This window comes from Sus scrofa, chromosome 18, assembly GCF_054392235.1.
Source record: "Sus scrofa isolate SSC_HxYL_T2T_F1_AM1 chromosome 18, Sscrofa_HxYL_maternal_Yorkshire_Landrace_v2.0, whole genome shotgun sequence".
Lineage (NCBI taxonomy): Eukaryota > Metazoa > Chordata > Mammalia > Artiodactyla > Suidae > Sus > Sus scrofa.
Genome location: NC_139400.1, coordinates 56531780 through 56554754, shown reverse-complemented (window position 1 = coordinate 56554754; position 22975 = coordinate 56531780). Strand labels below are relative to the sequence as shown.

The window sequence follows — 22975 nt, the reverse complement described above, 5'->3', positions numbered from 1 at the left end:
CCCAAATTTCACTACCAGTACAGTGGCATACTCAGTAGGTGGTCATTGATTCCTCAGTACTAAGGTGTTTAAATATCCTAACTGACAATGCCATGGATTGAAATGTCAAGGCAGTTTCTTAAGAGCAAATGTGAATTTTTTTTTTTTTTTAACTGACTACTGCTTGTCCTACTTATTAGAATGTGGTCTCAAATTCTGGTCACTGAGATATACAATTCATTAATTTGATTCTAGGCTAGCCATGTAAAAGAGGGAGGAAGCGCTGGTCTCATTCCAAGCCAGTTCCTGGAAGAGAAGAGAAAGGCATTTGTTAGAAGAGACTGGGACAATTCAGGTGATGAGCTCGACACAATAAGTAACAAGTAGTCCTTTGTGGCCACCTTTCTTTGCCTCTGTCATCTGAATTCGCAAATGAGTTTATTTAAGATATACCTAGAATGAATCCCTCCCATCTGCTTTATTGTATCTCTCTCCAAAGTAAACCTTTCGATCCCTTCTGCCACCTGCTGGTGCTGTATCAGAAATGAGTACCAACAGCTCTCTCCCGCCCCCTTCTGCTTCATAGGATACAACACTGGGAAGATAATTCTCCCATCCCTAGAGGACACCACAGGGCACTGTAGATACTCTGACTACTATTTAAGTTACATCTGTCTTTTCATCCTTCAGGACCTTTTTGTGGAACCATAAGTAGCAAAAAAAAGAAAAAGATGATGTATCTCACAACCAGAAATGCAGGTATGTTTTGAATTTGAGAAATCCAAGTGAAATAGATTTGTATCATCAATCTATGTGGCATACACTCTAAGTGTATAATTTTGAATGAATTAATTCAGATTAGTACCCTCATTGCAACGGACCAGCATGTGAACACTTGCCAGTACAGTATAATATAAAGACATTATTTAAATCATGGTGGATAAACTTGTACTATCACTAGTGTGCTTTATTTTATGAGTGTAAGTTACAATAAAATGAATGTTAGGATTTATGCTTGGATTTATGAAAGAGAAATGTTAGTATTTAAACTGTTTGCTCAAAGAACTTTGATGGTAACTTACATGTCATTTCTAAAGAGCAAAATGCCTTTGTAAAGATATTACAAGAGTTACGATTAAGGGCAACCATACACTGCCATAGTGTTGTCCGTGACACTTTTAGAAAAATAGGACTGGGCACACTAATCTTAGTCTGATCTAGTTGGATTCTTTCTTAAATCTTTTAAAGATAAATATGATACTTACCACAGTTGTCCCTTTCAGTTATAGAGACTGATAGGAGTAAAATGAGCTCTTTGAATCAGAAGGCTCTGGAGGCTTACTCAAAAGAATTGATCATTTTTTAAAGCACTTTCTTGACTTCAGAGCTACCTCTATAACTGTAACAAACTAAATAGCACACTATAAAGGAAATACTATAGTAATATAGTAATATATGTAATATATAGTAATATAATAATAAGGGGAAAATAGACTCTCCCTTTATATTGGTTTAATCTACTGTGGAGCAATTGTGCAAAGAAGGTGTTGCTCTTAAGATAATCACCTAAAGAAGTGTTATTACTACAGATTGAGAGTTATAGCCATAATAATAGGTAATATAATATTTCAAATCTACTTTGACTTTATTATTCATTAAATATATGTCCTTAAAGCTTTCTTACAAAATGGAAAATTTGTAATTTTCCCATTGATCATAATTTTTGGAATGTATTTCTATTGAAAATAGTTAAGAATCTAACATATTTTATACATGAATTTAGACGCTTAATATTTAAATGTCAATCTATGTTATCTATATGTATTTTTATTTATTTATTTATTCATTTATTCATTTATTTATTTATCTTTTTAGGGCCACACCTGTGGCATATGGAGGTTCCCAGGCTAGGGGTGGAATCAGAGCTGAAGCCGCTAGCCTACACTACAGCCACAGCAGTGCAGGATCTGAGCCGTGTCTGTGACCTACGTGACAGCTCACAGCAATGCTGGATCCTTAACCCACTGAGCAATGCCAAGGATCGAACCCATGTCCTCACGAATACTAGTCGGGTTCATTAACCGCTGAGCCACGACGGGAACTCTTATCTATATGTATTTTACTATTCAAACTGATGTTTAGAGTCACCATACAGTGTTTATTCATTTATATCATCAGGAGAGGGTACTCATTCTGTGAAACTAGTTGAAACAGTCACTCTAGGTTTACTGCTATTCTCTATGTTTGATACATACTTTTTGGTAGGTTAGATTACAGAAACTAGTTTGCAGTTTGATTATTTATATTTCTACTGATCAGTTGATAAGAGATATTAACGGATAGAATATCTAATAAGGACAAAGCAAGGGCATTTATCTAGTTTTGTTAGACACATTTTTAAGGGCAAATGGATGGAAGCAGATGTTTAAACCAGGATATAAAATAAGTATTGTACTTTGCCAAATTTATTTATAAAAATCTGTATAAGTCAGTAGAATTCAAGTGAAACTTAACCATAAAAACAACTAAGCCATTACTGAACAGGATAACAGAGTTTTCATCCATATAAAAGATAACTGAATATGATATTTTCCCATTTATTTACATTTAGAATTTGATCGTCATGAAATTCAGATATATGAGGAGGTAGCCAAAATGCCTCCTTTCCAGAGAAAGACATTAGTATTGATAGGAGCTCAAGGCGTGGGACGAAGAAGCTTGAAAAACCGGTTCATCGTGCTGAATCCGACTAGATTTGGAACCACAGTGCCATGTAAGTTTTCTTTGTTTCCTTTGCTATTTTATTGGAAGGAGGGGGGGCAGACTATTATTACTTTATTTCCAAGTAATTTGTGATTATGCCAATGAAAACAAACAAGCAGATGATACTGAAAAACTCAGCAGCTTTACAGCTGTCTTAAAATAGCACCCCTCACACCTTTACATCGTGTACAAAAATAATCTCAGAATGGCTTAAACATAAGACATGACAGCATAAAACTCCTAGAAGAGAACACAGGCAAATCGATTTATGAAATAGAAACAGACTCAGAGATACAGAGAACAGACTTGTGTTTGGTGGGGTGGGGGTTGACTTTGGGATTAGCAGATATGCAAACTGTTATATATAGGATAGATAAACAGTAAGGTCCTACTGTATAGCATGGGGAGCTAAATTCAATATTCTGTGATAAACCGTAATGAAAAAGAACATGGGAAAAGAATGTATATGTATGTATGTATAACTGAATCACTTTGCTGTACAGCAGAAATTAACACAACCTTGTAAATCAACTACAGTAACATTTTTTTTAAAAAAAGAAAAATAGCCCTGTAGCTCCCGTCGGCTTGCTGCCTGGTGGCAGTCACTTCTCCAAACTCTTCAATCCAGATGTGTTCTTTTAATGCAGGTATTAAAAATTGCAGCAAAATCAGCATTAAGTTTGTATTTTCTTGTACAACTGATGAATACCTGAAAAGTTATATTTTTCACCCATTGTAGCATCAGGAAGAGGGGAAACCTGCTCAGTCCTCTCACACTCCCAGTGTCACAACCCCTTTGTGAATTTGTGTGATCTGGCCTCTAGCGCTCAGTCCTGCAATAAACCTGATTTTTGGTAGCACATCAAGAGGGATTTCTCTTCCAGAGCAGGCAGCATTAAGGTCACAAGTTTATTTATATATAAATTGTATTTATATTTAAAATAAAATAATACTGATGAGTGTTATGAGTGAACCAAACACTCATTTTATGATCTTGGCATTCTTTCTCTACGTGCATGTTTACATGGAAGGTTAAATAATGATGTCAGAAGCAGGCTTGATGAGAATGACAATAGAGCAAGCAGTTAAATGATGTCACTGCCCTGTTGTTAAGGGTTAATATATATTTGTCTTGACTTTGCAGATATGTGAGCCTTTACTCGTGGGAACTTACGTGCTCTCTCCCCTGAATAATGCAGCAGACAAGCCAGTGTTGGCTTTGTAACCCGCCTTCCCTTTCTGTGCTTCCATTGCTGACCAAGTCTCCTTTTGATTAACACAGAATTTCTTTAGATTTTTAGTATTTTTTAGGGCTGCACCTGTGGCACATAGAGATTCCCAGGCTAGGGGTCAAATCGGAGCTACAGCTGCCAGCCACAGCCACAGACACAGCAATGGGGGATCCGACCCGCATCTGTGACCTACACTACAACTCTGGATCTGTGACCTACAGCAACACTGGATCCTTAACCCACTGAGCAAGGCCAGGGATTGAGCCCACAACTTCATGGTTCCTAGTCGGATTCGTTCCTGCTGTGCCATGACGGGAACCCCCTCTTTAGGTATTCTGAAGGGCCCTTACGCTGTTCTGTGTCAAGTCCTAGCCCAACATCACTCTGTCTCTTTTGGATGAATTTTAGAGTTTGCTTTCGTCCAGTATGCTTTGAGATGTAGTTCTTTCTGAGTAATCTTATTGCTAAAATTCTTAGGGGCGTGTTGGGGAAGTAACCTTGTCATTGTCCCCGTGTGCTGTTTGAATCCCTTCCGGACAAGGCTTTGAGTTCCATGTAGACACTGTAAATCATTAAGTTCAGACAAATCCTAGTTAGATAGTTAACACCATAAAAATCTCACTGTGATCAAAGCATTTTAAAGTATTTTGTTTTTCATTTTTATCACATTAATACATATAGCATATTTTAATCAAAGAGTTCTTAAAAATATACAATGAAAAATAACCCCATTTTCCTCTGCCCCACCTCTGTCCTACTTACCAGAAGCAGTCACTTTTTAATCTGTTTGCTTTTTTTTTTTCCCCGTCTTTTGTCCTTGTGGGGCCACACCCACAGCATATGGAGGTTCCCAGGCTAGGGGTCTACACCACAGCCACAGCAACGTGGGATCCAAGCTGCATGTGCAACCTACACCACAGCTCACAGCAACGCCAGATCCTTAACCCACTGAGCAAGGCCAGGGATCAAACCCGAAACCTCATGGTTCCTAGTCAGATTTGTTAACCACTGTGCCGCGATGGGAACTCCCAATTTTACGTTCTTGAACAGCCTCTCCCTCTCCCCCAATCCAGACCTTTCTAGAGTTTTGGTTTTTTTTCCTCCTTCCTCTCTTTACCTTGACTTTAAGCGTTGGTGTGTATAGTTTTGTATTAAACCAAAGACTCACTTATTTAGTAAGGGATGTTTTTTTCTTGAAGACCCCTGTTCCAGAACCCTCAGTCTTGCTGCTGCAGTGGGGACTACAGGCTCTCCACTCTGGCTGCCCCGCTGTGAAGAGGGAGTCTCCCCTTGGTTGCTCTCCTGGGTTTTGAAGCTGTTGTTCCTGGGTCCCATTCTGTTTCTTTCTTGGTTTATTGCCTGGTTTTGCTGGGGTACTTCCCTTGTAACTTCACAAGAAAGGGCATATGGGATGTAATTTCTGCATCTTTGTATTTGAAATTGTGATTTTCTGCCTTCTATCTGGTTATTTAGCTGAGAATAGAAGTCTAGATTTTGTAAAACTCAAAAGCTGTTAACTCTCGAATTGTTTTGTTAAGAAATTCATTGCCATTTTAATTCTTGTTCTTTCATACATGACCTGATTTCCTTCAGAGTCTTTTATTTTGTTTTTCAATATTTTATAATTTAATAGTGATGTTCCTTTGTGTTCATCTGCTTTTATTCATTGTGCTCATGATCAGTGGGCTCTTTCACTTCTGAGGAATTATTGTTTTTGTATAATTTCCACCTCTTTTCTTTATTCACTTTGTCTAGAATTTCCATTAGGTGGATATTGAATATCCTGGATTCATTTTCTCAGGCTCTTACTTTTTTAAAAATCGTATTATTTCTATCCCTTTATCTTTTCATTCTATTCTTTAAAAGATTGCCTTTAATTGGAGTTCCCATTGTGGCTTAGTGGAAATGAACCTGACTAGTAGCCATGAGGTTGCAGGTTGGATCCCTGGCCTTGCTCAGAGGGTTAAGGATCCAGGGTTGCCGTGAGCTGTGATGTAGGTGGAGATGCAGCTCAGATCCTATGTTGCGGTGACTGTGCTGTAGGCTGGCAGCTGTGGTTCCGATTCTGTCCCTAGCCTGGGAACTTCCATACGCTCTAAAAAAAAAATAAAAAGTTTGCTTTGAATTATGTTCTGTCTCATCAGTGTTTTATCACAGGAAATTGTATGTTTCATTTTAGGATTATTTTCTGTGATGATGGTTGCACAACAGTGTGAACGTATTTAATGCCACTGAATCATGCACTTAATAATAGTTAAAATGATAAATTTTATGTTATGTATTTTATGATAACTAAAAAAAATTAATCTTAATAACTTAATATTCTAGCACATAAGTACACTATGCTTTATTTAACTCTTACTGTTATTGCCCATTTATATGGTTTGAGTGACTTCTTTGTGACAGTAAAGAGGTGCTGAAATGTGCATACATAAATCTCAGCTGTAAAATTATTAGACCAAAGGAGATACATATTTATAAGCCTCACACTCAACACAAAAAAGAAAAACACTGATAAAGTGTGACAAGTTACCTTAATTTTTGGTATGTGATGTTGTGCCACACACATCAGGTGGTGTGGATGGGGAAATGTCATAGGGAGGTAAATGCTGGTGTTGCATTGAATTGATTTAATTTTCTTTACATTATTATCAAATGATCCTAAAATAAATTAGAAAAAATATTAATCCAGATTAATAAGCTATTTTGTGAATCATGTTTTCTCTTTAATATACCTTGGGTTAGTTAACAAATGTTATTTTATTGTTTCCTTATTGTTTGAAGAGCTGCGAAAGGTTAGAATTTTGCCTGTCAATCACAAAGCTGAAATTCTAAGCGAACATGTTACTTAGCTGCTTAGCAAAAAAACCCCTAAGGAACCAATAGTAGTCAAGCCACCCTGATCTAATTTCTATGTTCTAGAAATGGAAAGAGGCTGAACTGTGTAGCAATATATAGAATATAGATTTCCTTTCTTTTTTTTTTCTTTTTTTTTTTTTTTTGAATATTCACTAGAGAATGGTATTGTAGTTAAAATTCACTTGTAAACTAAAAACTTTTCACCAGGAATTCAAGATTCCCCATATGTTGGAGGTAGCTGTGGGGATGGTGTTTGTGCCTATACGTATTTATTTCACGCATCCCACTCCTATGTATAATATCACTTTAGTGTGTCCCCAAAAACCATACTCCTCTAAAATTATGTTCACATAATTATGTATGGGGAGTTTAAAATTGCCTTCCAAGTTTTACCATTCTACCTTTGGTGGATAATTCCAGAAACCCTAGAGATCACACATTTTTAATATGAAAAGCCGTTATAACGTCTTGAAGCTGTTTAAGTGACTTTACAAATCTCTCCTGTGATGAGCCAGAAAACAGCAAGGGAAAAAGAAAGTCTTCTTTACATAATGATCTCACTTATGAATTAGACCTTTATTATTGAGCTTGAACTTGAAATTTCTTATAAAAGTTTCCTTGATGTGCTTATTGCAAAGTCAAAATACCGTCAGCTTTTCATCTGATTTTCTGACTTTAATTGTATGTGTCTAATGATTACATCAGATATTCTGCTTGTATAAGTACTTGATTAATAGAAGTAGAATACTGTTTTTTTATGTGATCCGGCCGAACTCAGACTAAGGCTAAACTTGAAAGTCACACACACATACACACAAACACTAATTCTCTTCTTCCTAGGGAGTGCTAGCCAGTTGGCAGAGAGTACCTAAAATCTGCCCTGTTGCAGCAGTTTGAAAGGTGGTAATTTTCAAAGGAGTTTTATGTCTCTGAAAGAATTTAGAGCTCTAAAATATCAGACACAAGGATCTTCTGAATTTTGATTTGACCTGCTCTCTGTTGTTCTCTCACAAAGAATACTTTAAGTCAGAGTAGAGAAAGTTAATTGACCATAGTAACACATCCAGGTGGCAGATCTACCACTGAGGTACAAAACAAAACAACATTTGGGAATATCAGTTAGAAGGAAACTAGAAGAAAGGTTTGGTGCTGGGGCAAGATGAAGGGTAAATAATTTCTGGGTGAAACTACCCCTGAGAAAATGGAAAATACCACCTAAGAAGAGGAGAACTTTGCTCACGGGTGGACACACTCCCTTAGGAGATGTTCAAGTGTAAAGAAAGGATGTGATCTTGATACTCCTTAAGCAGAAGGGGAGTGCTGGCACAGATGCTTGCAGCGTATCTCACACCTACTAGCTCTCACTGTAACTAATTAAATTTAGACCCTGACTCTAGGTAAATACATTTTGAGTTTCAAAAGGACTTTATAAAGCATGTTTTTTGGATATAACTTGTATATTGGGGGCTACCTCTTAAAAGATTCCAGCAAGCTTTTTTATTCAAGGGCTACATAGTAAAATTTATTTATTTATGTATGTATTTATTGTCTTGTTAGTGCCACACCCACGGCACATGTAAGTTCCCAGGCTAGGGGTTGAATCAGAGCTGCAGGCCTACACCACAGCCATAGAAGCTCAGGATTTGAGCCGCCTCTGTGACCTGCACCACAGCTCATGCAACACAGGGCCCTTAACCCACTGAGCAAAGCCAGATATTGAACCCACGTCCTCATGGACACTAGATGGGTTCCTTACTGCAGAGCCACAACAGGAGCTCCCACATAGTAAATATTTTAGGCTTTGCAGGTATCTAGTCTATGACAAAACTATGCTGCCATTGTAAAATGAATGAAACTGTAGGGGTAAAATGAATGCACTTGGCTGTGATCTAATAAAACTTTATTTACAAAAATAGGAAGCAGGCCAGGTTTGGCCATAGTTTACCAATCCCTGCATTAGATGGAAAAGTCTTAAGCTACCCCGTGCATTTTATTTTATTTTTTAATACCTTGCATTCTCTTTGTACAAATTCTCAATGTTATCTTATTTAGTTACTTCACGGAAACCAAGGGAAGATGAAAAAGATGGCCAAGCATATAAATTTGTGTCACGGTCTGAGATGGAAGCAGATATTAAAGCTGGAAAATATCTGGAACATGGAGAATATGAAGGAAATCTCTATGGAACCAAGATCGACTCTATTCTTGAAGTTGTCCAAACTGGACGAACTTGCATTTTAGATGTCAACCCACAAGTAAGCTGCATGGATTCCAAAGCTTTTTTTTTTTTTTTTTTTTTTTTCTTTCTTTTTAGGGCTGCACCCGTGGCATATGGAGGTTCCCAGGCTCTAGGGGTCGAATCATAGCTATAGCTGCCGGCCTACGCCACAGCCACAGCAGTACCAGATCCAAGCCACGTCTGTGACCTACACCACAGCTCACAGCAACGCCGGATCCTTAATCCTCTGAGCAAGGCCAGGGATGGAACCTGCATCTTTATGGATCTATGGACTAGGTCAGGTTCATTTCCGTTGAGCCGTGACAGGCACTCCCCAGAGCTATTTTTCATTTTCTGTGGAGTTTTTGTTTTGTTTTCAGATTATCAGGGTAGCTCTTCCCTTTTATTACCTGTGGTGATAGAGAGCTTATTATGTATCTACAATTAGTAAATAAATCTTTGATTAACCAACAGAGGCTTGGATAGCAATAGAAACTTGATAGAAGTTCACTGTTTATTTACTTGCTTAAGTAATATACAAATGTGTGTGTTAGGAAATGTTAAATTTAAAATTTAGGAGTTCCCATCGTGGCGCAGATGAAATGAATCCGACTAGGAACCATGAGGTTGCAGGTTTGATCCCTGGCCTCACTCATTGGGTCAAGGATCTGGCGTTGCCGTGAGCTGTGGTGTAGGCCAGCGGCTACAGCTCCTATTAGACCCCTAGCCTGGGAACCTTTGTGTGCCATGGGTGCGGCCCTAAAAAAAAAATTTTTTAAAATAAAATTTAAACAAGGCTGCAACATAAGGAGTAAAAAAGTCATAACCCTTTCCCTCCCAACAAACACAAACACATACACAAAACATGTATTCTCATTCCATGTCTCTCTCACCATCCCTCCCCACCAGTCGGTACCAACCCAGTCTCTCTTCCCTCCTCAGAGAAAAATGGTATTAATAGTTTGGTGTTATCTGTGTGTCATTTAAATATACCTTAAATACAAATATGTATATTTGTGTGTGTATATATATGTATGTATGGATATGTGTGTGTGCATATATATATATGTGTGTGTGTATATAATGTAATGGGTTTTTAATTTTTGTTTCTTTTTACATAAATGGAAAAATTCTATACAGAGTCTTAGCTTTTGTCACTAAACATTATTTCTTAAAGATCTTTTCATGTCATGTACTTTAGAGCTTTTTTTGTTGTTGTTTTTTGTAATTGCTGCCTGGTATTTCATGGTACAGATAAATATTTATATAGCTACAATTACATTAATAGACACTGAAATTATTTCAGCTTTTATTATTAGCAGAATTCCACAATTAACGCAGCAAGCCTTTACATCATTCATGATGATTCAGGGATCATTGGTTTAGTACTTTCTTTTGTTCAAAGGTACCAAAGAGGAGGGAGACTGAGCTCAGAACACAGTCACTGGATCGCGTTTTAGGAAAGTACTGCATGGAATCAAAAGGATAGAAGAGGCGGGAGGCGTGTTAAGTTATGTCCTTAACTTTAGGAAGAGGGCAGATAGACTCTGATTATTAAGTGTAAACTAAAGGGTGACGTAACTCCGATTCTAATCCTCTGTGAGTCGGTTTGTAACTGTCCTTCTGCGCAGGCTCTGAAGGTGCTCAGGACGTCCGAGTTCATGCCCTACGTTGTGTTCATTGCTGCCCCGGAACTGGAGACGTTACGTGCCATGCACAAGGCCGTGGTGGATGCTGGCATCACTACCAAGCTTTTGACAGTGAGCATTTCTTTCCAAGCTGATGATGTTTTTTTCCTCCTAAAACTGTTCCTTTTTCTTTCGGCCATGCTTACTTCTGTCTAATTGTATTTATGAAATAAACATATATTATAGAATAAATATCTGTTCCCTAGATGTAGTTAGGATATGGAACAGTATTGCTTTTACTTAGAAATCATCGTTTGCTGTATTTTAAAACAGAAGTTTGCCCCTCCTATATAAATGAAATGGTCCAGTATTAAAATGTGCATATGAATCTAACTCCCCCATTTTACTAATGTGGGAACTGAGCCCAAGACCATAAGCAGGTTACTGGTCTCTAGCCCAACGACATCATTCTTTTATTTTTTTTACGGCTGCACCCATGGCATGTGGAAGTTCTCAGGCCAGGAACTGAATCCGAGCCACAGCTATGACCTACACCACAGCTGTGGCAGTGTCGGATCCTTTAACCCACTGCAGGTTACTCCTAGCCCAACTGCATCATGCTTTTCAAAATAATTTTATCTTACAGATTCTGTGAATCAGAACTCAGTTTGGAGTGACTGTCAAGCTCAAAGCCACATTTGCTGCTTTTCTCTAAGAAAGAGAATCCTAGAAATATATTTTGAAGACTGACTTTACATGCTCCCCCATCTCCAACAATATACACACACAATTTTTTAGCTAGTGTTGTTTATATTTCAAAAATATTTCTGGTCACTTTGGAAGAATGTGGGAGAATAAGTAGTGAGCTTTGCGTGAGCAAGTAAAGATTTTCACTAAATTGCAAGTGTTTTGAAATTTCATCGTACTTCTATGTGAGCTTCAAGTATTTATTGAGTTCCTATTAAAGTGTCTACTGTCTTTCATAATCTGGGAATGTAGCAGTGAGTAGGACAGAATGGGCTCCTGCCCTCTAGTGGGGGAGACAAGTAAAGAGCAGATAAATAAAACTGACCCATTATGAGTCCTATCAAAGCAGCAAACCAGGAACGAAGGATTTTAAGAGATCTGCCTTAGACAGGGTGCTTACAAAGACTCTGTATGTGACATTTAAGCTGAGAACTACAGTGGGGAAAGATATTCCAGGCAGAGGAAACAGCAGTGTAAAGTGCAGGAGGAAGATGATCCTGATGTGTTTAAGACACAGAAATGGTTGGGGTGGGTGGGTAATCAGTGGAGATGAGCCCAGCCTGAGTCTTGGAGGACCCAGATGCAGTGTAAAGACATCTCTGGATTATGACGGTGGCAGAGGAGATGGAAATGGCCCCAGACTGGACGTATGTTTTCGTGATGAAACCTCAGGATTAGCTAGCCGAACGAGCTGGATGTGAAAAGTGAGGACTGTGAATGAATCAAAAATAGTTCCTGGGTGTGTAGCGTGAAGAAATAAGTGACTGTAGAAGATGCAGAGTTGGGGGGTGGGGATAGGAGGAAAACACGATTTTGGGGGTGCGGGAAGAAGATGTCCTACTTGGCACGTGTTAAGTTTGAGATGTCCGCGAGACGTCCAGGTGGGGGTACAGCGCTGAGGAGGTGACAGCTTGTGCACGTCGGAGCTCTGAGATCTGGGTTACCAACCTCTGGGTTAGGAATCATCCGCGTAACGACGGGATGTGTGTTAATGGGTTTGGTGGAAACACCTACAGGAAAGTGTAGAGAGAGAAATGTGTTCCCAGCTAAGCCTGAGGGATACTGCTCTTTGGAGTTAATATTTTCACGGAGATCTCTAAAGCAATTCGAAACAACTAAAATATCTTTTATTATAGGTGTATAATAGGCCACGGTGCACTTGGAAAACAATTCTTATCTAGTGTAGTCATTAGCAATCTGTCTTCTTAAAAAGAAAGGTATGACAACAACAATCCTTTAACAGTAATGCGGTACACCATATAGATGGAGAAAAGTCTATATAGTTACAGGGTAATCTCCAAATTACGCTGGCAAGTGAAAAAGGCCGGCAGACTGTTGTGTATGATAAGCTAACTTCAACGTAAGAAATGGGGGAGGGAGGATGCACGTGCGTTTTTGCTCACATTAAAAAAAAAGTTGTGGGAGTTCCTGTTGTGGCACAGTGGAAACGAATCCAGCTAGTATCTATAAGGGCATGGGTTCGATCCCTGGCCTTGCTCAGTGGGATAAGACTCTGGCCTTGCCCTGAGCTGCAGTGTGTGTCATGGATGCTGCTTGGATTTGGCATTGCTGTGGCTGTGGTATAAGCTGGCAGCTGTGGTTCCTATGCGACCCCCTAGCCTGGGAGCTTCCATATGCTGCAGATGTGGCCCTAAAAAGAAAAAAAGGAATTGTGGAATTCTAGTTTATAAATGGAGAATAATGACAAACTTAGAGTATTACCACATCACAGTTACTAAGACAATAATGAATCCAGGCCATTAGTAATAAAAGTTGCTGAAATTATTAGGTGAAAAACTACTGGAGAACTTTACACATCAGGGCCAATTTTCTCAATGTCCCAACTTTTTTTTTTTTTTGTCTTTTTAGGGCTGCATCTGTGGCATATGGAAGTATCCAGGCTAGGGGTCAAATCAGAGCTGTAGCCACCGGCCTACAATACAGTCATAAATAACATCACAGGATCCAAGCCGCGTCTGTGGCCTGCACCACAGCTCATGGCAATGCCAGATCCTGAACCCACTGAGCAAGGCCAGGGATCGAACCCACATCCTCATGGATACTAGTTGGGTTCACTACTACTGAGCCCAACAGGAACTCCCAGTAATTCTTTTATTACCTTATTACTACGTAGGATTTAACCCTTATTGTCATCAGTCTAATTTTTTCACCTATTCTTTTTATGGCCCCACTTGTGGCATATGAAAGTTCCCAGGCCAGGGGTTGAATTTTTCAGGAGCTACAGCTACAGCCTACGCCACAGCCAGTCTGAGCCACATCCGCAACTTACCCTGCAGCTTGTGGCGACACTGGCTCCTTAACTGCCGAGCGAGGCCAGGGATCAAACCCACAGTCCTCACAGAGACAGGCCTTCAAACTGCTGAGCCACAACAGGAGCTCCGGCAGTCTTTTAATTAGGGATCTTAATATCAGTGAGGCAGAAGACACTCAGAACACTTACAAATGCAAACATGAGTGAGCTGGAAAACTAGAATATGAACAGATGGTAATGTCTTTTTTTCAACGATCTATATAGGTAGGTTTTGAGGATTAATATCAGAATCACAACAAATATCCAACCTAATTTATTTATTCACTTTGAGTTGGTTTGGGGCAAGTAAATGTACGTTACATAAACTTTTCCTTTTAAAACTCTTTGACAGGACTCTGACTTGAAGAAGACAGTGGATGAAAGTGCACGGATTCAGAGAGCGTACAACCATTACTTTGATCTGATCATCGTAAATGACAATCTAGACAAAGCCTTTGAGAAACTCCAAACTGCCATAGAGAAGCTGAGAATGGAGCCGCAGTGGGTCCCAATCAGCTGGGTTTACTGATGATTCAATAAGGTTCACAACTAAAATAAAACTTCTAAAAAGTGACTGCAACAAGTAAACCTTCTCCTGAGAAAGTACATGCACAGATAGAAGACACTTGCCAAGTCCAGGCATTTTTATTGTGTAGATTGAAATACCAGTACACTATTCTGAATTTTTATATAAGATGAGGTTGGGAAGGTGTACTAGTATATAATTTATCTTAATTTTTCTAACTTTTTATGGATAATCTTTCTATTCATATCACATAAAGAAATGCGTTGAAGCATTTTGTATCTGTTTTGATTTAGTACCCTTGCCTTTTTCATCAAAGGAATTTTTCAAATCATTCACTCTAACATTAGTCTCATATTTTCACTGTGATAATGAATACTTGAAATAGTTTTGTAAGGCTGTCATTTAGTTCAGTATTTAGTGAAAGGTCAGCTACTCTTATTAGGAGAAAATAGTAGTTTATTGGCCTTCTTTCCTAGTAAGTATAATTTCTTGCAGAAGCAGAATTTTAATGTCAGCGTCACAGCTCATCTTCTACTCTACCGATCTGACATCTGAAGTCTGCTCAGTGCTACACAGTTTCATCACTTCAGAGATGTATGGCTCTCCGTTCTAATGTCCACACCTATATTCGTTTTTTGCCCTTCTCTCTCGCGTGAAAAAAACTGAAGAGCAATACCTTGCACTCTCGTGTGTTGCAGTGACAGGCTGACGCCTCGTTAATATGTACACAGTAAAAGCAAGGCTGTGCAGGCTGAGAGAGTGCCTTACCCTGCAAAACCTTACAGCAAAACAACACTGAAAGTTGATTTATTTGTCCATGTAAATGTTTCGCTAACAAAAATGAACCTATTGCTTTATACAGTTTTTTATTAGGATACGGTCAGCAAATGTTTCATGCCTCTGAAAATTTCTGTGATGCTGAAAAATGTCTCTTAAGTTTGTTACTGGGGGTTTTTGTGTACAGTCGGTGGGCTTTTTGACGTGTGATGTGATCATTAGGGTTTTGTTTAGTTTGCTGTGTTGAGAACCAAATCCATTGAAAATTTTATGAAATTTGGAAATAATTGTCAGCTGTTTTATCTCAATGTAATATATACATTGTATAATATGTACAGTGTGTATATTATATAATATACATTGATGTTTTATGCAATTTTTATAGTTCTTTTAGGAAAAGCACATTTTTATTTGATGACGAGGAAACAGTTCTCCTTCTTTAGATGTGTTAACGTGTACAGAGTTCCAAGATTCACTTCAGTTAATTCACTTTAGGATTCTTAGATGGTATAAATTCTTTTAAAACCTATTCAGAGATGCAGCCCATCATTAAACTAAGTTAGCCATAGTTTATACTGCTCTTAGCTTTTCGCATAAACAGTATTCACACGTAAAGGGTTCGGTGCTTAAGTCTCAGTGGTCATCTTTGTCTGGTAGTGAGCACCGGACACTACCTGGCTACCAAATTTGATTTCCCCTCATCAAAGCTGCCGCATGGAAAGGCAGCAGGGAGCACGTGGCGGGAAGAGAAAATACATGGCAATAAGCATCATGCACACACTGTTCTTTTTCACAATAAAACCAAACACCCAATTTGCTGTATGGTTAAGATTGGAAATCCATGGGTTGAAATTGGAGTTCCAGCATTTTATATCCAGAACACAAATTAATGTTCTTTGTCCTAGGTTAGGAAGTTAGGGGCAAACTAGAGCATACTCTTTTGATCACTTTGGTAACTTTTTAAACCACATACAGTTAGATCAAATTCTCGGCTTCTCAAAGCAACATGAATCTAAGTATGGTGTCAAAAATGATGTCCCATGACTAAGTGTCTCAACACACTGTAAATTTTAGAGAAATTTTATTTCCATGTTCTCAGGAAATGTGCCGTCTTCTGCAGTGTGCCTTCATGCTGCTGGGTGGAGCCTCTTTGGAATCATTGTAGCAGCTCAAAAAGCTTATCCACAAAATATTTCACCCATCTTGACACAATAGAGATGAGTTTTACATCATATATATTTTTAAGCCTTATCATAAAATGTGTATAAAAATGCCCATTATTTAGAAAATAGTCTACACTCTAAAGGAATTATTTCTATTATAAATGGCATTCATGACTGACTACTTAGTTAATACACAGTAGATTCCTCCTAATGTAAAATGGAACAATACAGCTTATTTCGTTTCGATCTAGACACCAGAGCTAAAGAGGTTAGATTTAGAAAAAGTTCATTTATTTCAATAAAGAGCCACTAAACTAAACCCAAGTCCCATCTGAGTCTGTGGGAACCAGCAGCACCTTGCTGGGGCAGCAAGTCCCAGAGGCCCTGGAATTCTCCCACGGCAGTGAGGGTACAGTTGTGATCAAGGGAACATAACCTTCTCTTATGAGAGAAGTCTAAGGTAATTAGCTGTACTGAAGAGGAAATGTTTAAAGTGGTGTTGAACAGTTAGTAGTAGTTAAATGCACACGCACGTGCAAATGCCTTTGGGAAACATGATGCACCTGAGGATTCCTTGTGGACAGGTGAGTATCCACATTCAGTATTCAGGGCATGACTATTTGTATACAGCTAAATATATATATATATATATAAATATTTTATTTTTAAATGTACAAATACCCAATACCCATAGAGTTGACTCCCTGGATAAGTCATTTAACTGTAACTAGTGGAATATACGTGATGCACTCGAGTAGAAATTTTACTTGTATTACAGCCACACCATGATTATGCAGTCTCAGTTTCTGTTTGATATTTGGATAGTATCAGATATCCAATATATCAGGACTTTACTTTTGCCAACTCTAATGATGCAATCGCTGAACATAGCTTTCTCAAGTAGAAATCTTATCATAAACCCAGTACAGCAATAGTAGCCTCAAGCCTAGATTCTAGAGTCTAGTAAATTTATAATAGCTTGTAAGGACAAGATTTCTTTAAAAGAGCAAATTGGATAGTAACACAAATTTAGAAAATAATGCAAATTAGCAATAAAGTATGTTAGTGTAGTGTTATAGACTATGGCCAGATACTAACAACTTTGACCATAATATCCCAATGATAATAAAAGGTGATCTTTGCTTAAAGATTCATTGAAATTTGTACTTATTTTTATGAATAACAGTAAGTGTCATGATGCGGTAATGGGGGTTGATTTTTTAAGATGGATAGCCATGGAGTTAGGCGTAATTATTTTAAGTTGGCAAACACTGAACATAAAAGTTTTGAAAATTGGTCAAAATAGTGATCTATCTAACATTGTACTTTGATGACTTATGAAACAATATTCCATTTTCCAGAAATCACAATCAATAGCCAATAATTTTGTAGTAATGAATCTTTGTACTAAATAAGGAAAAAGAAATACTGAAGTTTTGTGTATATAGATAACAGGTCATTTTTTAAATGTTTGAGAAGTTCCCATTGTGGCTCAGTGGGTTCAGAACCCAACATAGCGTCTGTGAGAATGCGAGTTCGATCCCTGGCCTCACTCAGTCAGTGGGTTAAGGATCCAGCATTGCTGAAAGCTGAGGTAGGATGCACATATGGCTCAGATCCCACATTGCTGTGGCTATGGTATAGGCTGGCAGCTGTAGCCCTGATTCACGTCCTAGCCTGGGAACTTCCCTATGCCACAAGTGTGGCCCTTAAAAAGAAAAATGTTTGAGTCACTACATATGTAATATATATGAACAGCTTTGTGTACAATATGTAAAATTCTCCCAAGACACATGAATAATAAAATTATGTTTACCCATGTACTTATAAGTAGTGCTCTTATGTATTTAATTATTCCCAAATTCTTGAACATTATGAAACTTTTTTCACATTGTTCTCAAAGACTCTGGTTTTACCTTGAGGCAGATACTAATCCTCTTTCAGGAAAAAAATATATTTGGAGTTAAGCTCAGAATCCTTAGGGGGAAAAGGACACAGAGTGTAAATAAGTATTTCTTGGGTAATACTTATTTAAACCTTTGAATGAATTTGTGATATGGTTCAGGCTTAGGGATTATGGTACCTGCCCTCTTGCTCCATTGGATTTGCTGTGAGAATTCATATAATAACATCTGTAATGGATTTGGAGTTCTTGGGAGAAATTCAGTATTTTAAATAATAGGATTATTGTATATAGTACAAGTTGATATTATTCACAAGGTTTTAAGATTACAATTGACTAATTTATCATGTCAGTTTTTACATGTACATTGTACATCTGAGGAAGATAATTCTATACTTTTTTTAAGGTAAGGTTATTTTCAAATCGCATCTTAGCCTCAAATTTCATTTTTAATAATTTCCATAACTTACCACGTTACTTTGTGTGTTTCTGGAATTATTTAGTGCACAGAATTAAAAATAAGTCCTTAAGGGAGATCCTGCTGTGGCAAAGTGGGTTAAGGATCTGGTGTGGCTGCAGCTGTGGCTTGGATTCAGTCCCTGGCCCAGGAACTTCCATGTGCCATGGGTGTGGGGGAAAAAAAATGTCCTTAATAAAAGTAAAGGAATGATGTCTCGTTTCTAAGGTAAGAAATTAAAAGCACAGTTTGCACTACTTCTGCAGTAAAATGGTCTCTCTTTTGACAAAAATAGAGCTGGTGTACTTCTACTAGTTGAGATCCTAACTCTGACTCCCTAAGCATGTGACCGTTGATAAAATGTATATCTCCCTTTACTTATAATAGTACACTTGTTAAATAAGGCTAACTTAATTATTTGTCTTCACCTTAAATTACAAGAAGTAATTTGTGTGGTATATGCTAAATTGAAAAATCCTTATTAGGCTACTTTATCTGTTTATTATGTGTATATATTCATTTACCCTGAGGTTGCTTATCTTTTGGCTCTTTTAAGGTGCATCTCTTTTGGAATTAGTGATTTGGTGCACAACATTCAGAAATTCTACCTTCGGTCTTAAAACAGCTCCAAGGATGTAGATCCAGCCTGGAAGAGGGTGTGTTCTGCTCTCTACATGGCCCTGGTCAGGAAGCACATTTTAATTTAGAATCCTAAGTCCAAACCCTTAGCAAACCCTTGTTACCAAACAGACCACTTACAAGTCGAACAAAATTTATCTAAGCAATCCAGTACTCTCTTATATCTAAAGGCAGTCTGATCTCTGCCCTTTAAATCCACCGTACTTATTCTTATGCCTGAAATTTATCACTGCAACCCCATTTTAACCCAAAGTGTTCAGGTTAGAGACACCTGACTCTTTGAAGGGGAAACACTCCATTAGGTCCAGTGAGGGGACCTCCAATCCAACATGAGTGCGTTTTAGTTTTGTGCTCCACCTGCATCAGGGCCACTGGCTGATAATGCAGTGCTCTAATCTGACTTGCCTCCACACACCAAAGTCAGAAGCAGCAATTCTTTTTTTTTTTTTTTCCTTAGTTTTTACTGTTTCCTGATCTCCAGCACAAAACTGAATGAACAAATCTACAGTTAACCGAAAATGCCACTTATAACTTGGCAGATTAAATGACTCATTGCTTGTAAACCTTGCCAGTCCCACTGAACAGGTATCGTCCCTACCACAGAGCAGAAGCCAAAAGGTCTTATTTTAAAAGCTGGAAATGACTGCACTTCAGCAATAGCAAGCCACAGGTTGGGAACATGAAAATATGTAACAGGCCATGCCTGAAATTGGACCTTCCTCACATTAGTGAAAGTGGCCTGAGACCCTGGAGGAAGAGGGGAAAATGACAGCCTCAGAAGCTCCTTTGTGATGAATTACCAACACTAAGCCAGAAATCATGACTAGTTAAAATACGTGGTTCTCATCTCACTAAATGGGAGAGGCAGGCAGTGATGTGAGTAACCTTACTTTGAAGACAAAGCTTGTTCTGGTAGAACGGTCCAGCTGAGAAATGCCTTAGCCTCTTCCTCAAACTGAGGCTCTCCATCTGTAACTGAAATACAAGATAAATATTTATTTTGGCTGTATGTCCTCTTTAAAAAAGAACTGCCTCCTGATCTTTAGTAACAATTTTTAAGAAAGTGTTATATTGGATTTTGCTATAGAAGAATGAGCACTGGGGTTCAGCATCTGGTATAATTTATTTCCACATGTTCTGTTAGCTCCGTCAGAGCCCATGAATATTTGATGTGAAGATGTTGGGTGATTTTCTTTTTTCCCATCTCATTTTGGTATATCTTTACTCTGAACACATATGCATGCTCTTCTTAACCTCTAGTCTGAAATAATTACAGAGGAGTTTGGTTGTTTTTTTTTTGTTTTGTTTTGTTTTGTTTTTAATGGAGGGCAAAATGCTTGTTAGCAACCAAAAAAAATCAAAGCTGAACAAGCTGCTAAAGTAGGTTTGTGGTGAAAAAGTTGCAAAATATAATTAACTGCTACTGCTTTCCAAGTAATTGTATTACTAGTTCCTGTATAAAAGAATGATTATTGCTTTCCTTGTAAAAATAAAATTTTCCTGCAGTACAATTAAGTATCGATTTCTCAGAAACTGTCCCTATTAATTTTTCTTTTCACATTATTTCCATATGTTGTCCAAAACGAAAATTATTGATGTGTTCAATCTGTGAGATTGCATATTCCTGGTAAAATATTTTTGTACATATAAGGAAATAAATATTTAATATTGGGAAAATGTGTTTCATTTATAGGTAGAACTAAAGCTTAGAGTACAGAAAGTATCAGATTAGCTTTGGCAATTTTTAACTTTATTTTTTAACTTTTTTTTAAAATTGTAATTGATTTACAATGTCATGCTAGTTTCAGGCATACAGCACAGTGATATATATATGTGTATATATATATATGAGATATATCACTGATATATCTATATCACACACACATACACTTTTTGAGATTCTTTTCTCTTATAGGTTATTACAAAATATTGAGGTAATTTCTTTTCAATGCTACTAGTCTTTGTTAACAGCCTCTAATGTCATTTAGATTTTCCCGCCAAAACATCTTCATTTTTCACCTGCCTCCCCTAATGATTGTTTCTATCCCAACCCAGTGATTCTGTGGCTTTCAAAGACCACTTCCTCAAGGAAAGAATTCCAGAGACAGGGAAGATTAAAATACAGGATCAAGAAAAGCCCTCCATGTTTAGATGGCATGGGATCCTGGGGCCGTTTCCCAGCCAACCAAGAAAGAGAAACTGGTGGGGAGGACCGTGTCTGCTGTGGCCCTGAGGTCTGCAGTCAGAAAGGGAGGTGGACCCACCAGACTGGCCAAGAGATGGAGGCATGAATGAGGGTGAGTACACATTCCTATTCTCAGAAAAGATACTTTGGGAACTCTTTCCTAAGCTAGTTTCCAGGATTCCATACCCCACACTTCAGAAATTGCTAGTCCAAGGTCAGTATCTCCAAAAGTATTGGGTTTTTTAAAAACAAGTATAGTTGGTTTACAATACTGTGTTAAATTTTAGGTATACAGCATAGTGATTCCATGTTTTTATAGATTATATTCCAGTATAAGTTAGTACTAGACAATGTGATAATTCCTTGTGCTACATTGGCTGCCCTGCGGCATATGGAGTTCCTGGGCTAGAGATCAGATCTGAACCACAGCTGCAGTAATGCCGGATCCTTTAACCCACTGTGCCAGGCCAGGGATTGAACCTCAGTCCCTGAACTGCAGACAATGCCAATCCCGTTGCACCACAGCAGGAAGTCCAGATGTAGTAGTTTTTATCCGTTAATCCCATATGCCTAATTTGCCCTTAACCCCCTTCCTTCCCCCTTTTAGTAACCACAAGTTTATTTTCTATGGCTGTGAGTCTCTTTCTGTATTGTATATACATTCATTTGTATTATTTTTTATATTCAACATATAAGTGATATCATACAGTGTTTGACTTATTTCACTAGGCATAATATTCTCTAGGTCCATCCATGTTGCTGCATGTGGTAGTATTTCATTCTTTTTAAGGCTGAGTAATATTCCATTGTGTATATACCGTACTGTCTTAATCCAGTCATCTTTTGATGGGCGCTTTGGTTGCTTTCATGTCTTGGCTAGTGTAAATAATGTTATGAACATTGAGGAGGCATGTCTTTTTGAATTGATGTTTTCATTTTTCCAGATATATACCCAGGAGTTGAATTGCTAGATCCCATGTTAGTCTATTTTAGTTTCTTAAGGAACCTCCATACTGTTTTCCACAGTGACTGCACCAATTTACATTCCCACCAAATATGCAAGTGTTCCCTTTTCTCCACATCATCTCCAACATGTGTTGTTTGTAAACCTTTTGATGATAGCCATTCTAACTCAGGTGATACCTCATTGTAGTTTTGAATTGCATTTTTCTAATAATTAGCCACATTGAGCATCTTTTTGTGTGCCTGTTGGCCTTTTTGTATGTCTTCTTTGGAGAAATGTCTAGTCAAGTCTTCAGCCATTTTTGGATTGGATTCTTGTTGTTGTTGTTGAGTTGAATGAGTTGTTTGTATATTTTGGATATTAACCCCCTTGTCAGTAGCATCACTTGCAAATATGTCCTCCTGTTCCATAGGTTGTCCTTTTGTTGATGGTTTCCCTTTGCTGAGCAAAATCTTTTAAGTTTAATTAGGTCCTATTTGCTTAGTTTTGCTTTTACTTCTTTTTCTTTGGGAGACTGATCTAAGAAAATATTGTTATGATTTATGTCAGAGTATTTCACCTATACCTCAAAAGAATTGGGTTTCATATAAAGTCATCCCTCGATATCCAACAGGGCACCCACAG

The 22975-nt window shown here is 37.9% G+C and overlaps 1 protein-coding gene across 17 annotated transcripts in view; it reads left to right on the top strand.

Annotated features, from left to right (window-relative positions):
• The window catches only part of PALS2 (protein associated with LIN7 2, MAGUK p55 family member), a 125818-nt gene extending 105105 nt beyond the window's left edge, over positions 1–20713 (top strand). For all 17 annotated transcript variants that reach the window (XM_021079256.2, XM_085005712.1, XM_021079251.2 and 14 more), the window contains 6 exons: positions 235–334; positions 670–738; positions 2591–2752; positions 8886–9088; positions 10683–10811; positions 14090–20713. In XM_021079256.2, coding sequence (XP_020934915.1) covers positions 235–334; positions 670–738; positions 2591–2752; positions 8886–9088; positions 10683–10811; positions 14090–14266 — 840 coding nt within the window. In that variant the 3' untranslated portion in view covers positions 14267–20713. The remainder of the gene's footprint in view (positions 1–234; positions 335–669; positions 739–2590; positions 2753–8885; positions 9089–10682; positions 10812–14089) is intronic.
• Positions 20714–22975: the final 2262 nt, after the last annotated feature.